This window comes from Podarcis vaucheri (assembly GCF_965113315.1).
Source record: "Podarcis vaucheri genome assembly, chromosome: 12".
Taxonomy (NCBI): Eukaryota; Metazoa; Chordata; class Lepidosauria; order Squamata; family Lacertidae; genus Podarcis; species Podarcis vaucheri.
The window spans coordinates 55170766-55190810 of record NC_138750.1 but is presented as its reverse complement, the minus strand read 5'-3'; the positions used below and the strand labels follow the sequence as shown (position 1 = coordinate 55190810).

The 20045-nt window shown below is 41.6% G+C and overlaps 1 protein-coding gene across 1 annotated transcript in view; it reads left to right on the top strand.

Annotated features, from left to right (window-relative positions):
• The window catches only part of LOC309514812 (sodium channel protein type 5 subunit alpha-like), a 48166-nt gene that overhangs the window by 4652 nt on the left and 23469 nt on the right, over nt 1-20045 (top strand). The window contains exons 4-10 of the mRNA XM_082192143.1: nt 202-402; nt 2040-2103; nt 4610-4760; nt 7753-7947; nt 16504-16689; nt 17032-17134; nt 19529-19758. Coding sequence (XP_082048269.1) covers nt 202-402; nt 2040-2103; nt 4610-4760; nt 7753-7947; nt 16504-16689; nt 17032-17134; nt 19529-19758 — 1130 coding nt within the window. The remainder of the gene's footprint in view (nt 1-201; nt 403-2039; nt 2104-4609; nt 4761-7752; nt 7948-16503; nt 16690-17031; nt 17135-19528; nt 19759-20045) is intronic.

Genomic DNA, 20045 nt, shown 5'->3' with positions numbered 1-20045 from the left:
GGGGAAACGCAGCCAGATGGGCGGGGTACAAATAATTAATAATAATAATAATAATAATAATAATAATAATAATTATTATTATTATTATTATTATTATTATTATTATTATTATTATTATTATAGCTGAGAAACATAATTCAAAAGGGCTGTAGTTTTTGTCCTCTGTTATCAGTCTGTATAATATTTACTCTTTGATCATAGGACTGAAAGTCATTATAGCTTCACTTCTTCAGTCTGTCAAGAAGCTTGCCAATGTGATGCTGTTGACAGTTTTCTGCTTGGCTGTCTTTGCCCTCGTTGGCCTCCAACTCTTCATGGGCAACTTAAAATATAAATGTGTCCATGCTTCTTACTTGAATAAGAGCATCAGCAAGGAGGAGTCATGCACATTACAGGATTCAGGTAAAAACACCCTCCTTTAAATCTGTAGCATATTGCTTACATAACCCTGGTACTTTTTGTACTGCCAAAACAGTGTTTTACTTTCGGATCATTCCTAAACTGGCATTTATAAATTAATACAATAGCATCCCACGCACCATATTATTATGTGGTTTTGAAGTTTAATTGAACCATGTTGAGTCAGATTTAGACTTTATATTTTGCTAGCATCTTTATTTGTGTAAGAAGTAGTAGTAACAATAATAATGCTGTCATATGACTTGAGCTGAATTATGTACGGCACACAGACCAACAGCACAATTCAGCCCAACGCAGACCTGGATTTTAATTTTTTTTAGAGGGTCTGGAGAGAGAGTTCCAAAGTTGTGGAACCACCACCTGGAAAGCCCTATTCCTAATAACTCCCCAGATAATATGGGGCTTGCCATTCACTGGTTCCTCAACCAATCCTCCATCTGCATCTTTCTAACTCAGCCAGCCCATGACATAGCAACTTCCAGCTTGATTTCTCTTGTCTTTCTTCCATGTGGGATATAAAGGGGAAGGAGATTGGAATTCACTTATTGAACTTAGTCTATCCAGCCTTGGCATGAGTAACCTAGCCTTATTGATGAATTCCTCTGAGGAGTCAAGGACCCCAGTGCATCCCATGGTAGTGATTCTGCCTCTTTTGGAGCAATCGCCTTCTGGCAGAAGGAAAGAGAGTTTAAGGAGACATCCTGAGGGGCAGTCAGAATGCTACTGAGATGGATGACATTCTGGTGAAGTGGGGCCTTCTTCTGATTCCCTCCCCAACTGGTGACTGAAAGCAGATCTCTTCCCTCCACTCCACAAAGAGTGAATTTTCTTCTGCTATCTTTGGGACTGGTACTCTTTTGGGCGAGCCACCTGGGCTTCAGTGTTGACTTATGTGAAACAATGCAAGCGCAGAGTGTATGCATCAGCCAACATGTCCTTCAGCAAGCAGGCACTGCAGGAGGTGGTTCAACAACAGGGTGGGGGAAGGCCACAGGAGAGCCTAATTAACTGGGCACCCCTAAGAATATGCCATCCATGAATCTCCTCCTCCACTCCAGAAGAATAGAATGTTGGACTTGCATTCATTTTCTGCAGGACATGGAGGAAATCGAATGCTCTCAGTGCTTAGGGTGACTGCAGTAGGCGGATGAATTGGGTTAAAATGTAAGTACAGTAGTACGTAGTAAAATGAGGCATGGAGGGTGTGTCCAGGGGTGTGTTCCCTGTTGGTTTTTCTGTTCCTGTTCTATTCTGTTTGCCAATTGCATTGCCATGATTGCATACTGTTGTGGAAACTGGGGTGGTTTACTCTTAGGTGTCATCAATCTGCATATCTTGCCTAGTGAAGTGAGTGGGAGACACAACCCATATGTGGGTCTCCTCCATCCACTGCAGAAAATGAACTTCTCACAAAAAGTCCAGCATTCTACTCTCTCAATCAGATCAGAGGATACTGCTGCAGGGTCTGATGGACCAATTTCATACGGCTTGGTGGGTTGGGTCAGACACAGGTTAGCCACCTGACTGGGAGTTCAGCTGATAACTACATCCATTGTATTATGAGGTAGGAAGAGGTTTTAAATGACTGTTACTTTTGCTTCCAAAATGTTTGCTTCCAGAAGTATATCAGAAAAAGAATTCTTCTACTGATGTATTGCTGTGTGGATACACCTCACATCCCAAGTAAGTGTAACTGAGGACCAAACTAGACAAGATGTTAATTGTTAAAGCGATAAACGGCTTTAGCCCTATATACTTAAAGGAGCGTCTTCACCCCGTCATTCAGCCTGGATACTGAGATATAGCTCCGAAGACCTTCTAGCGGTTCCCTCACTGCAAGAAGTGAGGTTACAGGGAACCAGGCCTTCTTGGTGATGGCAACCACCCTGTGGAACACCCTCCCATCAGATGTCAAGGAGATAAGTAACTATACAACCTTTAGAAGGCATCTGAAGGCAGCCCTGTACAAAGACGTATTTTATGTTTGAAGTTTTACTATGTTTCTGTATATGCTAGAAGCCACCCAGAATGGCTGGGGCAACCCAGTCAGATGCACCAGTGGCGTAGCGTGGGTTCTCAGCACCCGGGGCAAGGCAAGTAATTTGCGCCCCCTAACCCGTGGATTTTAGCACTCGAGTCTCTTCCGTGCCCCCCACAGATGTTGTGCCAGGTGCGGCAGCCCCCCCTGCACCCCCACGCTACCCCCTGCACCCCCCATGCTCCCACCACAAGTCTTCAGGACAGCCATCCGAAGGCTGGCGCGGGGAGAAGGTCTCTCCGCCCCACCACCAGCCTTTGGAGGAGGTCCGAGGACAGTGGGGTTCCTGCTTCCTCGAGGAGGGCCGGCCAAACGCGCCCCCCCAAATGTTGCGCCCGGTGCCGCCGGCACCCCTGGCACCCCCCACGCTACGCCACTGAGATGCACAGGGTGGTACTACTACCACTACTAATAATGTTAATACAATTAACAATAAAAACAATTAACATGCTTAGTTTTAAAATTTAATCAGCAGCCATGCATGACTGGGAATTAATAATTTCCTTCTGTGCTGCAGATCTGATAAAAATCACCCTGACTCTGTTGGTGGAGGAGTTTATCTATAGTGGGTTTTCCCCTCATTCTGAAAGGCAGAATTTATGCAGGCAGAGACCCCCTAACAGTTCTAGTCCCTGCCTTCATTGGCCTAATAAGAGTAAAACCAAAACTCTACTCCTTACCCCAATTCTTAGCTAGGGAGGAAAATGTATCAATCATCTCTTTCCCTTCCCTTCAGATTCTGAAATACCTTCAGGTCAAAAGACATGAGTAAATAAGATCAAGCAGCACAATAAAAGGTCCTTCTGCCTTGAGTGTGCCTTCCCCAGAGGATTCCCTGGCAGGAAGGGGTCAAGAAAACTGATCCACCTCCAACAAACTCCACTTAATCAATGTACCTTATTGACCAGTCTCCCCCTTCAATAGTAGATGGATCTGACTTCTGAAAATGTAACAGAAACAAAGGAAGAGTGGTGCTAGATCAGGCCAAAGGTCTATCTAGAAACAGTGTCCAGCATGTCTTTCACAGCAGCCAACCCAATGTCTTTGGGAATCATCCTCTCCTGCTGTTGTTCAGAGACATGCTGCCTCTAATACCTGATGTAGGAAAGCCATCATGACTAGTCGTTCGGTCAGATCTTCCACTGGGGAGAAAAAAGAAGAAGTATGTAGGATAAACTTTCCTTGTCACTCTAGTCATATCTAGAAGAGAGTCTCCAAGAATCTAGAACAGGCTTCCTTAACCTCAGCTCTCCAGATGATTTGAGACTACAATTCCCATCATCCATGACCACTGGTCCTGCTGGCTAGGGATCATGGGAGTTGTAGACCAAAAACATCTGGAGGGCCAAGGTTGAGGAAGCCTGATCTAGAAGAACATTTACATGTCACATCTATGAAGTCATCTGGACATTCTTCCTAATATGGTAAAAGTGGGAGAAAGTCTTACACGCCAAAGCAGGTTTCAAGGAATATGTTATCTTTGTACAAGCAAGCATTCACCAGAGACTATCCCCAACCACTCACAGAAAAGCCTCTGACCTTTTCTTGGTCCTCTCAAAATAAGGTCACAGACCACTCAGTTATTACCTACCTTCATCTTTTCCTCAGAGGTGCAACACAACTTAACTCACAAACAGTGCAAAGGTTCCCTTCATAGGATCTCCACAAGGTATTCTGGGCTTTAAGTAAAACAACAACACCTCATTGAGCCACTGAAATAAGTCTCTCAAGGTCACTCCTTAGCACAATTACATCTGCCAGGTGATTCTTACAACTAGGAGTACTGTCTATTAAGAAACAAATCCTTCACTCAGACCCTTCTGCCTCCACCCTTTATAGTTACTGCTCCCACATGGACTTTGAGATAGGATGGGCTAGTCTCTGTCCTATGCCATTATGCCTTTAATAGCTTTCTCTGAACATATAAAACTTTTCTGTATAACTTATAACTTATCACGGTAAAAATGTTGATAACGTTGGTTTGATTTTAATAAACTCTGTTCAGTATTGATGTTGAGACTGTAACAAAACCTAGAAGATTAAGTATGTTTGAGAAAGATCTGAATGTCCAGGTTCCACTTGTGAGGTAAGCAGTCAGAGAGATCTTTTACTTGAAAGTTATCAGTAACATAATGTATTCTCTTTTATAAGTGAAACTGAATGTAAAAACGGAACCTATTATTGCGTGAAATATGGAGAAAATCCTGATGATGGATACACCAGTTTCGATCATTTTGGATGGGCCTTTCTATCATTGTTCCGACTGATGACACAGGATAGTTGGGAAATCCTCTATCGGCAGGTAATTGTTTTTTGTTTTTTTTTAATGTACTGTTGGTATCTACTCGAAGGGTAAATTTCCTTTAACATAGCAGGGATAGTCGGGTTATGGCTCCACCTTCTGGTCAAGTCAGAAATGAACACTTCGGAAGTATACTGGAAGTACCATGATGTTTCCATGGACTTCCATACAGGAAACATACCCTTTAACATTTCTCAGATGAAAATAGGAACATTTTTCACTCCCTCCCACAACTGAGCCTCTTCAAACCCCCGCCCCCATGTTTTTGTGTGTCCCCACCCCACCCCACGGAGAATTCCCTATTTGAAGAAGGGTGAGTGTCGTCACCACTGCACCAACAGAACACCATCCTGAGAAAACACCTTAATCCAAATTTTATTTTATTCATTGGTGGAGTTACAAAAAAACAACCCACACACCAATAAATACATTTTAGAAAAGGGCAAGATTAGGCACAGATGTGCAAAGCTTTTTAATCATCATCATCAATACCCCTTGTGCCCCACTCCTGCCCAGGACAGCAATGCCTGTACCTCAGAGCTGGCACATCACGCAGGGCTGAGCCTTGGTAGTGGCAGCCTTTTCTCCTCTTCTCCCGTTCTCCAGCAGCTGCTATGAACTGCTTAAAGGAGGAGGTTGTCAGTGGCAGCCATGGAGAGCCAGGGAGAGGCAACAGGATGCTCCTTCGTAGCTGCCACTGCTGCTGCCACCACTGCTCGGGACAAACACTAGCTTATTCTCCTCTCCGAGCTCAGCACTCTGAGGAAACAGGGACCTTCCAGGAAAATCGGGACACTTGGAGGGTATGAAACATAAGCCCAGGAATTTAAGGAGAAACTTAGAAGCAAGCAACAGAGATCAGCAACAGAAAACCCCCATCAGGAACAGAAAGCCTACTTCCAATACTAACACTGAACAGTTTAATAGGGGGAAAGACCTATAGTCTTCTTTTTTTAAGTGCAGACAATTTACACTGAAGGTACACTGAAGGAAATCTACGCTTCATGTTGGTACCAACCGTACTATTTCACTTTGGCTAGAAGGGATGGTATGTTGGGACATAGCAAAGCTAATCCTGATAGGGTGGGTCCCTTGACTGCACCCCTGCGTAATTTATCATGGAGAGACCTGCTGCAGGACCCTCCTTCCAAATGCCTATGCATAATTATCAATTGTGTAGTGATGAATGAAAGTGTTTGGAGAAGCCCAGGCAGCTTCTGTACAATCCTTATGAAGAGCACCATTAGTAGCGAAAGCCACAGAAGCAACTGCAGCCCTAGTGGAATGAGCGATCAATCAAAGAGTAAATGTAAAGCTGTCAGAATCTTATGACAGTCCTGTGAAGGGAACCTGTGTGCAGTGGCGTAGCGTGGGGGGTGCAGGGGGGGCCGGCCGCACCGGGCGCAACATCTGGGGGTTAGGGTTAGGGGGCGCAAATCCACGGGTTAGGGGGCGCAAATTACTTGCCTTGCCCCGGGTGCTGACAACCCACGCTACGCCACTGCCTGTGTGCCATGAGAAGTCACTTCAGTATAGCACCTCTAAGAAAACATTTAACTAGAAGTATAGAAGGAAGGAGAATTAGGTTTAGAAAGAATAGAGGAAATCGGGTCCACCCTTAAAGAGGGCACGTATTGCTGTGAGACCTGGACAACCAACACCCTGTGTTGTGGGTGGGTACAATTGGTAAGCCACCTGATTGGTAGGTCCCTCAAAGCTGGGTACAATCTGGCCAATGGGACGCAGTCCAAATGGTTCGAGGAACCTATATGTACCTATGCACATGACCCAGAGCTTCCTCTTTCGGTGCATGCATTCGGAACACCTGCCCACCTCTCCCTACTTTTAGGGCTTGTGCGCTTGACCTTGCTATGCCGTCGTGTGTCGTCCGTCGTTGGGATAGGGGAACGGCAGGAATTTTCCCCAATTGGCTGATTGGCTGTTGCCATTTGGGTTTCTCCTGCCGCGTAGCAAATCGTCACAACTTGTAAGTTTGCAGATAGGCTCTGGTTCAGGTGATAGGGATGGGAGAAAGCTCTTGCCATCCCTATGTGAAGGGTATTCCATTAAAGTAATCCAGAGACTCGAAGGTTTGGTCAACCCCTGTGAGGGGGTTGTGCCCATGCCTGAGTCCAGGGGGACATTTGGGTGGTGGAGTTAGCCCGTTCCTGGCTTTCCGCTTATCCAGGTGTTCACCCTTGTCTGACCTATGCTGGAACCCTGGGTCAGCGCTACCTGCCTAGGCAGGGAGCTAGTCGAAACAGAGCCTATGCAACCGGTCACTTTTCTGTAATCAATAAAGTTGTGGCTTAAATTCTGCCAAAAACCAAACGAAAAATTTGAGCCAGGTGTTAATTTATTTAGGGGGGAGGTTTCTGGGTCTGAACATGCAAATGGCTACAGCCTGCCTCTTCAAGGTATTTGTGTGAAGGTCCTTCCAAAGGCCATTTTGCAGGAATGATAGTAGGTCAGCCACAGATGTCCTCTTAACAGACACCTTGTTTTTGATACACCAAGCACGAACAACCTTCCACCTTGCTTGTTGGATGCAAATGCTCAATGGACATCAGTTGAAATGACCTCCTATGAGGTCATTGTGCCTTTCCTTCTCCCGTATCATCCATCCCGAGTTTTGTGATTGATGTTAGGAGGAATCCTTCTCATCAATTTGGTGGGCTTGGCCTGCTATAGGATGATGCGTGAGGGGGATTTTTCTGTTGTTATGTGCATGTGTGCGCCCCCCAACTCAGGCTTCCCCTTTTCATGGAAGCCTTGATTGCAGAGACTTTGATGGGTATCCACTGGCAGGTAAAAACAATTTTATTATCTCAGATTTTTGGAGTTAACTAGGAGACAACAGTGGTTGCTTGACCTGATGCCGTTGCTCTATTACTATTCTATTAATTGGATTATTTTAACATTTGTTTTTATTCTCTGATCATTGTTTTGCTGAAAGACAATACATGATGAGTTATGTATTTCATGCTTGCAGGTTATCAGAACATCTGGGAAATCTTACTGCATCTTTTTTGTGATAATCATCTTTTTGTGCTCATTTTATCTATTTAATTTAATCCTGGCTGTTGTAACAATGGCATATGAAGAGCAAAACAAAGCAACACTTGCACACACAAAGGCAAGGGAGATGTTACTTCGTGAAGCCAAAGAACTACTAAAAAAGGAAAAGGTTTGTAAATCTTTTTTTAAAATTTTTTTATTATATATTTAGCCTAATTGTTTTTATTGTTGTTGCTGTTGTTAACAATAGAAATAAAGTATGTATAATTCTATAGTTGTATCTTCATCCATGATAATTACTACTTAATTATGGCTGAAGTTCCAATAACAGAATTTAATATTTAATACTTATTAAATTTCTGTAGGGGAAGAGGAAAAACATTGCAACATTAACATGTGAATTAAATGAAATACATTAATAGATTTTATGATGGTGGCAGTAAAAATGCTGTAAGCTTTTGACCGCAGTCGGTGATGCAATGGTCTGGAATGTGATTCTCCACTTTGCACTGTTATTGCTGTTTGTCATAGACTACGCTTTATCTATTTACTTAGAAAAATTAAAAATTGCTTTCAAAATAAATATTTTCAAAAATTTACATAGTACAGGATGGCTTGCAAACATGGGCACAGAACAATCCAAACTCTGGGTATAGGGCAGTATATAAATTCAATAAATAATAATAAAACTGGATGTGGGTGGCGCTGTGGTCTAAACCACAGAGCCTAGGACTTGCCAATCAGAAGGTCGGCGGTTCGAATCCTCGTGACGGGATGAGCTCCCGTTGCTCGGTCCCTGCTCCTGCCAACCTAGCAGTTCGAAAGCACATTAAAGTGCAAGTAGATAAATAGGTACCACTCCGGTGGGAAGGTAAACGGCGTTTCTGTGCGCTGCTCTGGTTCGCCAGAAGCGGCTTAGTTATGCTGGCCACATGACCCGGCTCCCTCGACCAATAAAACGAGATGAGCGCTGCAACCCCAGAGTCGGCCACAACTGGACCTAATGGTCAGGGGTCCCTTTACCTTTACCTTTAATAATAAAACTACAGGAAACCCAAGGAATTGTTTAAACCCATGTAATCTAAGCCCAGGTAAATTATGCTGGTGTGATTTACCCTTATTCCAAACAGCATTCAAGAGTGGGGCTATGAGCTGGCTCAAGCCTACCAGAGGGAAACAAGCTTTTAGATTATGCCAGTGTAACTTCTACAGGGTTGCTAGGTCATGTGATAGAGCTGAATGGATTTTGGAATGCCAAAAAATATCCCCTTTTCTGGACTTGTCTCAGCCGAACTTCAGCTGAGCTATATCTGTGGCTGAGCAAGGATGAGGGATTTCAACTGGCATAGCTTTGCCTATTCCAAACTCTGCTCATACCTGTAGATCTTGGGTTTGAATTTCTTGCTTAATTAAGCGAAAAACCTTAAGAATACAAAACTATGCCTTGAAGAAATATCTTCAAGGAACAATATGCCTTCTAAAGTTTAAAAGTATCTTCAGGAATTCAAAAATGAAAGTTGTTTGGAGGAGATATCCAATAATTCAAAATGAAAGCTTTAAATTCAGGGTATAAAGTTTGAAAGTAGCTAGCTCAATATCAGTTTCAAATAAATATTCTTCAGGTGCCTGTAAATCAGAGGTGGGAACCTTTTCTGGCCTATGCACCAAATTCGTATCTCCCTTCCCTGTGGCAGACAAAATCTGACAGGTGGACAGGGCAACTAATCTGTCAATCAGTACAACATCAAGTCACTACAATTTCAGGTGATGCTGTGCTTTGGAGTCCCCGTTCTTGGGACTAGAAAGCACAGAGCAGCACTGTTTGAAAGCACATTTGCTCTTTGCAAAAGGGGTTTTGAGGCATTCCCCTGCTCTCCTGTTTGAGCATCCATCACAGTAGCTTTTCAAGCAGGAGCGTGATGGTATCTGATAGCCTCTTTGCTGTTTGTTCCCTGCTTCAGTTTGAGCCTCTGTAGGAAGTGTGCATGTGCACAGAAACCTTAACCACATCTGGGAGTGATAATATCCAAGTTAGAAGGTCCAAACTGCTCCTACCTCATGGTTCTGGTTTCTTCAGAGCAGGGGACATAATTAAGTTGCTCTCCTACATTGCTGAAGTCAGTGGTGGTTCTGACTATCTTGGTCTCAGTGGTGGGGCAAAGAATAATCTGTCCCTGAATGCACTCACCTCCAGAGCAGCAACAGAATAAATAACACTATATCCAGTCAGTATATCAAGGCTACATCTGAGACTTCCGGTTCGGCGCCAGCGCTAATGGCTGCTCTCTCTCCGAGCTCCGGAGAGAGGACGGCTCTGCGAGTTCGGGTCTGACCCGCTTCGGCAAGCGGGGGACCCCTAAAATCACAGGAACGGATCCTGTGAACAAGGAGATTCGGTGGGCACCCGAAGCGCCCCCTCTTTACCGCAGAAAGAGCCTTTTTAAAGGCTCCGGAACGACAACGGGGGAGCGCGGTGCTGAGAATCGCTACCCAGCCCGCAGAGTGAAGCCGCGTCGCCATTAGTGGAGAGCGCCGATTCCCTTCCTGAAAAATCTGGACAAAAAAAGACCCGTGAGTAAGACTGAACCTCTATTCGAATTAAAACTACCTGAAATTAGGCTGAAAACGGGAAAGGCAAAAATTAAGGAAGTCTGCCTTCCCCCGACTGCATGATAATCAAAGCAACGAAAGTTACTAAGCTGCATCCGTAAGGGAAAATCGTTTTTAAATGCTTGAATCCGACATTTGGACTCTGACTATCCCCTCCAGCTTGCAGGGCAGAGGGGAGGAAAAAGTGACTTTACAAGCTGCATGACTAATTTAAAGGAAAAGGAAACTTTCTGCAGCCTCCAACCTGGTACGAACTGCTCATAAAACAAAAGGAACACTGAACTGACTTCAGATTCCTGTGAAAGCAACAAAGTGGAAGCTTTACTGTTTATTTGTTACAAAGTTTTGGGACTTTGTGGATACATTATATCAGGGAAGGCTGGGACTCTATTTACTAGGAAAGTGTTGCATTATACTTATAGAAGCCTCCTGATAAATTTGCTTTTTAACACTCTTTATTTCGGTTTGCGGACATTCTGATTTGCTCCCTCTAGAGGGTAAACTAAAAGTTGCTACGCTTTGGGACAGTGGAATTTTCTTAGGAGAAGGCTCTTGTGGGAAACGACCTTGGGATATGAGTGGCCCAGCAGACGAGATAAGCACGAGAGCCAAGACAAGGCAATATCAACAACAGCTGCAGCAACACAAGAAAAGAGGCTCGATCTCAGGAATAACTTCTACAGTGACAACAGGACAAGAAAGAGGTACAGCAGTCTCCATGGATGCAGTATCGCAAGCCCTTCTTAAGATAAATCAATCCCTGGAGAATTTAACAAAGCAAACGGCAGAGAACACTAAGAAATTGACAGAGAACTCACAGAAATTGACAGATTTGACAGCAAGACTTGATTTGAATACAGAATCTATAAATAAGCTTACGCAAGAGAACTCTGCCACACGTCAAATTGCGGAGGAAGCCAGAACTATTGCTGGAGAGACTCAGGAAAAATTAGAACCGATTGCCAGGAAGGTCTATGACCACGATGCAACTCTGGCACTGTGGGAACTACAAAGAAAAGAAAGGAATCTGAAATTACGATCAATTCCAGAGGACGAAGGAGACAACCTCACGGACTTTTTAACGAACGAGTTTGCTGATGCTTGGGAAGACTTAGAGGAAGACGAAATCAAAATCACAACGGCATTCAGACTGGGCAGAAGACAGAATAGAAAGGTACCGAGAGACTGCTTGATCACCTTGAGATCGAAGGAGGAAAGAGACAAAATATTAAGACTGCATTTTGAAAAGGCCTTACAAATTGGGAATTCACCGATACAGATCTTTAAAGATATCCCTAAACATATTCTGGACTTGAGAGCTTCTTATAAGGACCTGGTTTACCTGCTCAAGAAGAACAACATTCGTTTTAGGTGGGAATTTCCACAGGGACTGTCCTTTGACTATAGGGGGAAGAAGGTGAAAATAAAGACGACACAGGATAAAGACAGCTTCCTGCATAAAAATCAAGAAGATCTACAGAAAGGAACTGTAGACCCAATTGCTGAGCAAAGGAGTGTATTAGATATCTTGAACCTCTCATTTGGACAGAACCTTCCACCACCAACAGAGGAGGAACAACAATTGGGAGCAGTTGGAGGAATACCAGAAAAATAACAAGATGGCCCTGCAATTCCTTAGCTGGAATTGTAATGGGATGAACATGCCTTTGAAGAGACGACAAGTATTCCACATTTTGTACAGAGAACAACTGGACGTGATTTGTTTACAGGAAACTCACATAACCAGAGCCCACAGGAGACTGCTTATGAATAAAAAATTGGGACAAGAATTTATCTCGTCAGACAAAGTGAAAAAAAGAGGAGTTGTGATTTATGTAAAAGAGAAGTGGGCCCCAAAAATGATTTTTAAAGATGAAGAAGGAAGATATTTAGCGGTGGAGATTCAAGCACAAGGAGAAAAATTTTTGATAATTGGGATTTATGCACCAAATGAAGGTAAAGCAGAATTCTTCAAAAAACTTCATGAAACCCTGATGGACTATTTGGAATATAACATGATAATTATGGGAGATATGAATGGTGTAGTTTCTACAAACATGGACAAGACACAAAGACTGATACTCACTAAAGAAGGGAGACTCCCGAAGACTTTTTTTGAAATGACTGAAAATATGGACTTAATAGACATTTGGAGAACAAGGAACCCTCTTGAAAGAGAGGGAACCTTTTTCTCCCAAGCAAAGATGACCTGGACCAGAATCGACCAAATCTGGATCACTAGTGGAATGGCTCCGAAGATTAAGAAGGTAGAAATCTGCCCAAAAACCTGCTCCGACCATAACGCCGTGAAGATGGAAATGAAACTTACAACAACTGGTCAGTTTAGATGGAGAATGAATGACACCCTGTTTCGAGATAGAGAGTTCCACTTGAAGGCCCAAAAAACTTTAAAGGACTATTTTGAAATCAATCTAAGGGGCGATGTGGAAAGAAGAGTGATCTGGGACGCAAGTAAAGCTGTGATGCGAGGGTTTTTGATTCAACAAAACTCAATAAAGAAGAGAAAGCAGAAGGAGAAAAGAGAAAATTTTTTGGAAAAGATAAAAGAAGGAGAGAAAAAATTAAGGTCAAAACCAAAGTCCCAGGAGATTTTGAGGGAGATTAAATTGTATCAAACACAATATATGGAATTGATGAACCAAGAGATAGAGTGGAAAATAAAGCAAATGAGACAAAAGACATTTGAGTCGGCAGATAAATGTGGCAAACTTTTGGCATGGCAACTCAAAAAAAGACAGAAATTAAATACAGTTTCAAGTTTGGAAGTGGATGGAAGGACCATATCTAAACCAAATGAGATAAGAAACTGTTTTGTGAGTTATTTCAAAAAACTTTATTCCCAAGGATTACAAAATGAAGAAGACATAGATAAATTCCTTAATAAACATGGATTACAAAAAATCTCTCCTCAAAGTAAGGTGGATCTAAACCAGAGAATAACAGAACAAGAGATAGAGGGTGCCATTCAGGACATGCAATTGGGCAAATCTCCAGGGCCAGATGGACTGACTTCCAGATATTACAAATCGTTAAAGGAATGGTTGATACAACCGCTAAAGGATGTCTGTAATGAGATCTTAGAGGGGAAAAAGGCACCTGAATCGTGGAAAGAAGCATATATTTCACTCATACCAAAGACAGAGACTGAAAAGACTCAATTGAAGAACTACCGCCCAATCTCGTTACTCAATGTGGATTACAAAATTTTTGCAGACATTTTAGCAAAAAGATTCAAAAGAGTATTGATGGAAAGGATTCATAGAGACCAAGCAGGCTTTCTCCCAAAGAGACACCTCTCAGACAATGTTAGGAATATAATAGACATTCTGGAAAAGTTAGAGGTGAATATAAATACTAAAGCAGTTTTGATATTTGTGGATGCGGAGAAAGCCTTTGACAACATTTCTTGGAGTTTTATGAAAAAGAACCTTCATGGGATGGGGGTAGGACAAGGTTTTGAGAATGGTATAGGTGCAATATATTCCGAACAAAAAGCTAAGTTGATTGTAAACAATGTAATAACTGAGGAACTTAAGATAGAAAAAGGAACACGACAGGGGTGCCCAATTTCCCCATTGCTTTTTATTTCGGTCCTGGAGGTGTTGCTGAATATGATTAGAGAGGACCAGCAAGTTAAAGGTGTACAGGTCGGAGCAAAACATTACAAGTTAAGGGCTTTCGCAGATGACTTAGTTCTGACTTTACAAGAGCCATACACTAGCACAAAAAAGGTGTTGGAGATAATTCAACAATTTGGCCAGGTAGCTGGATTTAAATTGAATAAACAAAAAACTAAAGTCTTAGGGAAAAACCTGACAGATATGGAGAAGAATAAGTTTCAAGAAGAGACGGGTTTGATGGTGGTTAAGAAGGTGAAATACCTAGGGGTTAATTTAACATCTAAAAATTTGAATTTATATAAGGACAATTATGAAAAATGTTGGTTAGAAATTAAAAAAGACTTAGAAATATGGTCAAATTTGAGATTATCAATGTTAGGCCGAATTGCAGTAATTAAGATGAATGTATTGCCTAGAATGTTATTTTTGTTTCAAACTTTGCAGATTATTGACAAGATGGACTGTTTCAAGAGGTGGCAGAAAGATATTGCGAAATTTGTCTGGCAGGGCAAAAAGCCCAGAATAAAATATAAAATACTAACAGATGCAAGAGAAAGAGGGGGATTTGCCCTGCCGGACTTAAAATTGTACTATGAGGCAGCAGCATTCTGCTGGCTGAAAGAGTGGATGCTCCTCGAGAATACAGATATCTTGGACTTAGAAGGTTTCAATAACGCATTCGGTTGGCATGCATATTTATGGTATGACAAAATCAAAGTGCATAGTGCCTTTAAAAATCACATTGTAAGGAAAGCGTTGTTCAATGTTTGGATGAGATATAAAGACCTGTTGGAAAACAAAACCCCTAGATGGTTGTCACCCTTAGAGGCGAAGGCCCATAAGAAAGTTAATATGGAGGTCGGATGGCCAAAGTATTGTGAGATTTTAGAACAGGATGGAGAGAAACTGAAATTAAAGAGCCATGAAAAACTAAAACCCAAAGTACAAGATTGGCTCCACTATTATCAAATAATGGAGGTTTTTAAACAAGACAGGAAAATTGGCTTCCAGGTGGAAAAATCAAAACTTGAGACAGAACTGCTAGAACCCAATATTAAGAATTTGTCAAGAATGTATAACTTGCTGTTGAAATGGAACACACAAGATGAAATAGTTAAATCAGCTATGATTAAGTGGGCACAGGACATTGGTCATAATATTATGTCTGCTGACTGGGAAAGGTTGTGGAACACCGGAATTAAATTTACGGCATGTAGTGCCTTAAAGGAAAATGTGATGAAAATGGTATACAGGTGGTACATGACCCCAGTTAAGCTAGCAAAAATTTACCATTTGCCTGACAATAAATGCTGGAAATGTAAGGAAACTGAAGGTACTTTTTATCATCTTTGGTGGACATGCCCGAAGATTAAGGTCTTCTGGGAGATGATATATAATGAAATGAAAAAGGTATTTAAATATACCTTTCTTAAGAAACCAGAGGCCTTTCTCTTGGGCATTGTCGGCCAATTGGTGCAAAAAAAGGATAGAACATTCTTTATGTACGCAACAACAGCAGCAAGAATATTGATCGCAAAGTATTGGAAGACACAAGATCTACCCACCGTGGAAGAATGGCAGATGAAAGTGATTGACTATATGACATTGGCGGAAATGACGAGCAGAATTCGAGACCAGGGAAAGGAGACTGCGGAAGAAGATTGGAAGAAATTCAAGATTTATCTTAAGGACTATTATAAACTTGATGAAGCTTAGAATGTCGAGATTCTATAGAGAGAAAGGGCTGCAGTAATATAAGATTAGAATAAGAAAGGACTATGATGAATTAGAGTTGGAAAAAACATTTATAAGTTGCTATAAAATTTGGACATGAGGATGCAGAAAGGGGAGGTATGGGGAAGTCCGAGGAAAGAAGTTTATGAAATGACATTATGAAAGTATACTTGTTTGTTTGTTTGTTTTCTTTTTTGTGTTTGTCTGTTATAAAAACTTTCGTAAAACTAATAAAAAATATTATAAAAAAAAAAAAGTATATCAAGGCTACATCTGTCATATTATATGTGGATTGTGATAGGGCCTCTTTTGCAAACAGTAGTGCAAAAAGTCTGTATACTGCTCTTGGGTTATGTTCTTAGATAGTATAAATGCTCTGTTTTGGGGCAGAACTAGATATTGTTGCTGAGATAATGTTTCTAATAGTCCTAAACGCTCACAAGTTGCTTAATGAAATGAACAGTTCTTACAAACATGCACAGAGCCTGTGTTGCAATGATTGAAAAATATACGCCTGATCACAGAGGTAAAACTATCAGTGACTTCCTCTAAAAGAGTGTTTTCTTCTCGATGTTGGTTTGGGGAAGGAGATTTTGTCTGTTTGGTCTCAGAGGAGGCCTGTCTCCATGCTAACTGTATTCCTATTTTCAAGAAGAACAGGCTTTTACAAGATCAGTATTTCCTCATTTTGATTACCAGTTATGGGCTAATTGCGCTTACTTGAACATGGTCTATTCCAGGAGTTGGCTTTCCAAAGACAAATTGCATCCTTGGATGAAAACACTGAAATGTCAAGTGTGGAATTCAAAAATAAAAAAATGAGGAAAAGCAAGAGGAAGAAGAAAACGAAAGACAAAGAGCCAAAAACTTATGGAGAAGATGAAACCCTGTTTTATTCAACACCTGATAAAAGTCAAAAGGAGCTTGTAAGTTTTAGCTGCAACAGCTTCGGTGGCATCTTTTTGTATTTAAATTTGGAAGTGCCAAATAGAGCTTTATTAAATACAAACCCAAAAATTTGGGATCCCCTCCAAACAGATGCTAAAAATTTCTACTCATTTTTTGCAAGTCTTTCTCTTCTAGCATTTCCATGCATCAGCTATTTTGAGAAGGACTTATGCTGTTAACCAGCTTTCGTTTTTAGATTTCTTTAAGTGTACGTTATTCTATCTGCTGCTACATTAATTCATTGGGAATTGTGTAAGTAAATGGAGAGATAATCCTGTCACTTCAAATATTCACTTTGGATTTGTTTTCTGCACCCAAAGAAGGAGCTGTTAATGTCCTATCACCTACCTGTTGACACTCCTGATGATCCATTTCAAAGACAACGGTTAACAAGTGCTGCTAATGTCATCAGCAAAACCATGGGTGAGTTAAAAATAAATAAAATAAAGTTTTAAAGAGGTTGGGGGTAACTTCTTCAGTGTTTTTAAGTATTTTGTTAGAGATAATCATATCCAAATCAGTATTCCTTAAAACTTGAGAACAGTATATATTGAAAATTATGCTGAAAAACTAGGAGAGTAATTGTCTCAGGAGTGAGGGCCACTCACTGGAAAGTCCTGGCTCCCCTCCCCTCAAAATCTTCACATTTAAATAAATCATGAAAAAATGTTTACCAATTGGGGTTTGTTTTTGTTTTGCTGAGCCTTTAGCATTTATTGTCGTCATGTTTCCATATTAATTTCAACAGTCAGAAGAATACATATTAGCACTTCACTCATAATTTGGACCAAATATGGGACTCATTGCTTTCCTTAGCTTAGTTTGTGTTCATGGTTTTTGTTATGTACTGAAGTTCTCACCCTGGGCCAGCAGGGAGATACTGTAGATAGTTATGCAAATGAAGGATCGAAAGTGACATTCAGTGATTGGATAGTTTTAGAAAATGGCAACAGTTACATTGTTCTGGAGCTCTATATAAGCAGGCTGACTGAGCTCCTCAGTTAGTTCTGTTCCAGCTTACAAATAAAGAGCTGCTTTGGAAGAATCGCTGTGTCGTCTGATATGTTCGCCCACAACTTAACAGTTTTTGCTGTTTACTTGGTTTATGATGACACTGAGATTGTAACTCCAGTATGGGTATGTTTTGCAGCCTGGAATGTCAACAGTGAACTCAGTTCTGATGTTGATCTTTACTATGCCATCTGAAAAACTGGCCTGCAAATTCAAATTATCTGCGTAACAGAGTAAATTATGTAAGGAAGGAACTGCAGCTCAAGATAGGAAAAGAGGTAGTAAGGAAACACCTAGCTACTTTAAATGAAATTAAATCTCCAAGGCTGGATGAGCTGCATCCAAGGGCACTAAAGGAGCTTGCGGATGTAATCTCAGAGCCTTTGTCATCTCAGACCTTTGAGAATTCTTGGTGAACGGGTGAGGTCCCTGCAGACTGGAGGTGGGCAAATGTAGTCCCCATCTTCAAAAAGGGGGGGGGGGAATAAGACCCAGGTAACTATTGATCAGTGAGCTTGACATTGATACCAGGAAAGGTCCTAGAACAGATAATTCACCCGTTGGTCTGTGAGCACTTAGAAAAGGATGCTGTGATTACTAAGACCCAACATGGGTTTCTCAAAAATAAAGTATGCTAGATGAATCTCTTTTCTTTATTTGATGGAGTTACAAGCTTGGTGGATCAGGGGAATGCTGTGGACACGTATATCTTGGTTTCAGTAAGTCTCTTGACAAAGTCTCCCATGACATTCTTGCAAGGAAGCTGATAAAATGTGGACTGAATGAGGTAACTAAATTGTGTGTTCATACAGTCTGCTGCTGCATGTTAGGATTTGTGGGATGATCTAGTGTGTCCCACGGACGCGGGTGGCGCTGTAGGTAAAACCTCAGTGCCTAGGACTTGCCGATCGCATGGTCGGCGGTTCGAATCCCCGCGGCGGGGTGAGCTCCCGTCTTTTGGTCCCAGCTCCTGCCCACCTAGCAGTTCGAAAGCACCCCTAAGTGCAAGTAGATAAATAGGTACCGCTTTATAGCAGGAAGGTAAACGGCGTTTCCGTGTGCTGCGCTGGTGCTGGCTCACCAGAGCAGCTTCGTCACGCTGGCCACGTGACCCGGAAGTGTCTCCGGACAGCGCTGGCCCCCAGCCTCTTAAGTGAGATGGGCGCACAACGCTAGAGTCGGACACGACTGGCCCGTACAGGCAGAGGTACCTTTACCTTTACCTTTACCTTACCTAGTGTGTCCCAAACTGGTATTAGAAGTCCAACAGAACAGCGCTATGTCAACTCAGTCACAAGTTCTATTGAATTCAGTGACTGTCTTAGGTATGCAGGGTTTGGATTGTTGCAGAGTAAAAAGAAAGAAGAGAGGAGAAAAAGATTGAAAGAGTGGCTTGTGTAGGACAAGGGATTTGAGGGAACCTGTGCAGATCCTTTTCAAGTCAAGCCAAGAAGATATGATCCCCCGCTTTAATCAATGGATTGACAGCACTTGAATGGATTGCTTATAGACGCAGACTTTGTTTGGATAAATACAAATATTCATATATGTAGTAGGACAATAATATTACATATCTGTATAGTAATGTATGGAAGTGTACATTTAGTGTGCTATATCTTTTTTCTTATTGCACTTTTTATTTTTTATTTGCACTTTTTCTCCTTTCTCTGTTTTCTACAACTGACAATTTCTTAATAATTTTTTTTAAGTCAGAGGGTGTGTGTAAAGAATTACCTATGTTTTACCTGAAATTGTTCTCATTTCATAACTTAGTGTGCCTGTAATTATGTTCCTTTTGTTGTTTAGAATGGGAAGAATCAAAACTGGAATTCCCTCCATGCTTGAAAACTGCTGCCCATAAGTATCTCATCTGGCAATGTTGCCCACTCTGGTTGCAAATAAAGAAAATGGTGAAGAAAATAATGATAAACCCTTTTGCTGAACTATTTATTACTCTGTGTATTATAGTGAATACTGTTTTAATGACATTCGAAAGTGTTCCAGAAACAAAAAACATGGTTTCCACAGGAAACAAAGTAAGTGAAGCCAAATCCTTATTAAGCTACATGGCAAGAATCACCTTTTTATTGTTTTACTGTTGGAGAATTTTGGAGTGCCTTTGAACTAAAATTTGTGCACAGAAATTACGTTTAGTGCGTACCTTAAAAAATGTGTTCATACAAACCCTTTCTTCTCTAGTGGGTACAAGGACCCCATCAAGTGGGATTGCGTTTCACCTGTTGCTTGAGGCAAGAAAAGCAATTATCAGTCCACAGGAAGCTCTCTCTTACCCTCTCCCTTGGAATGTCAGCTGAAATATCAG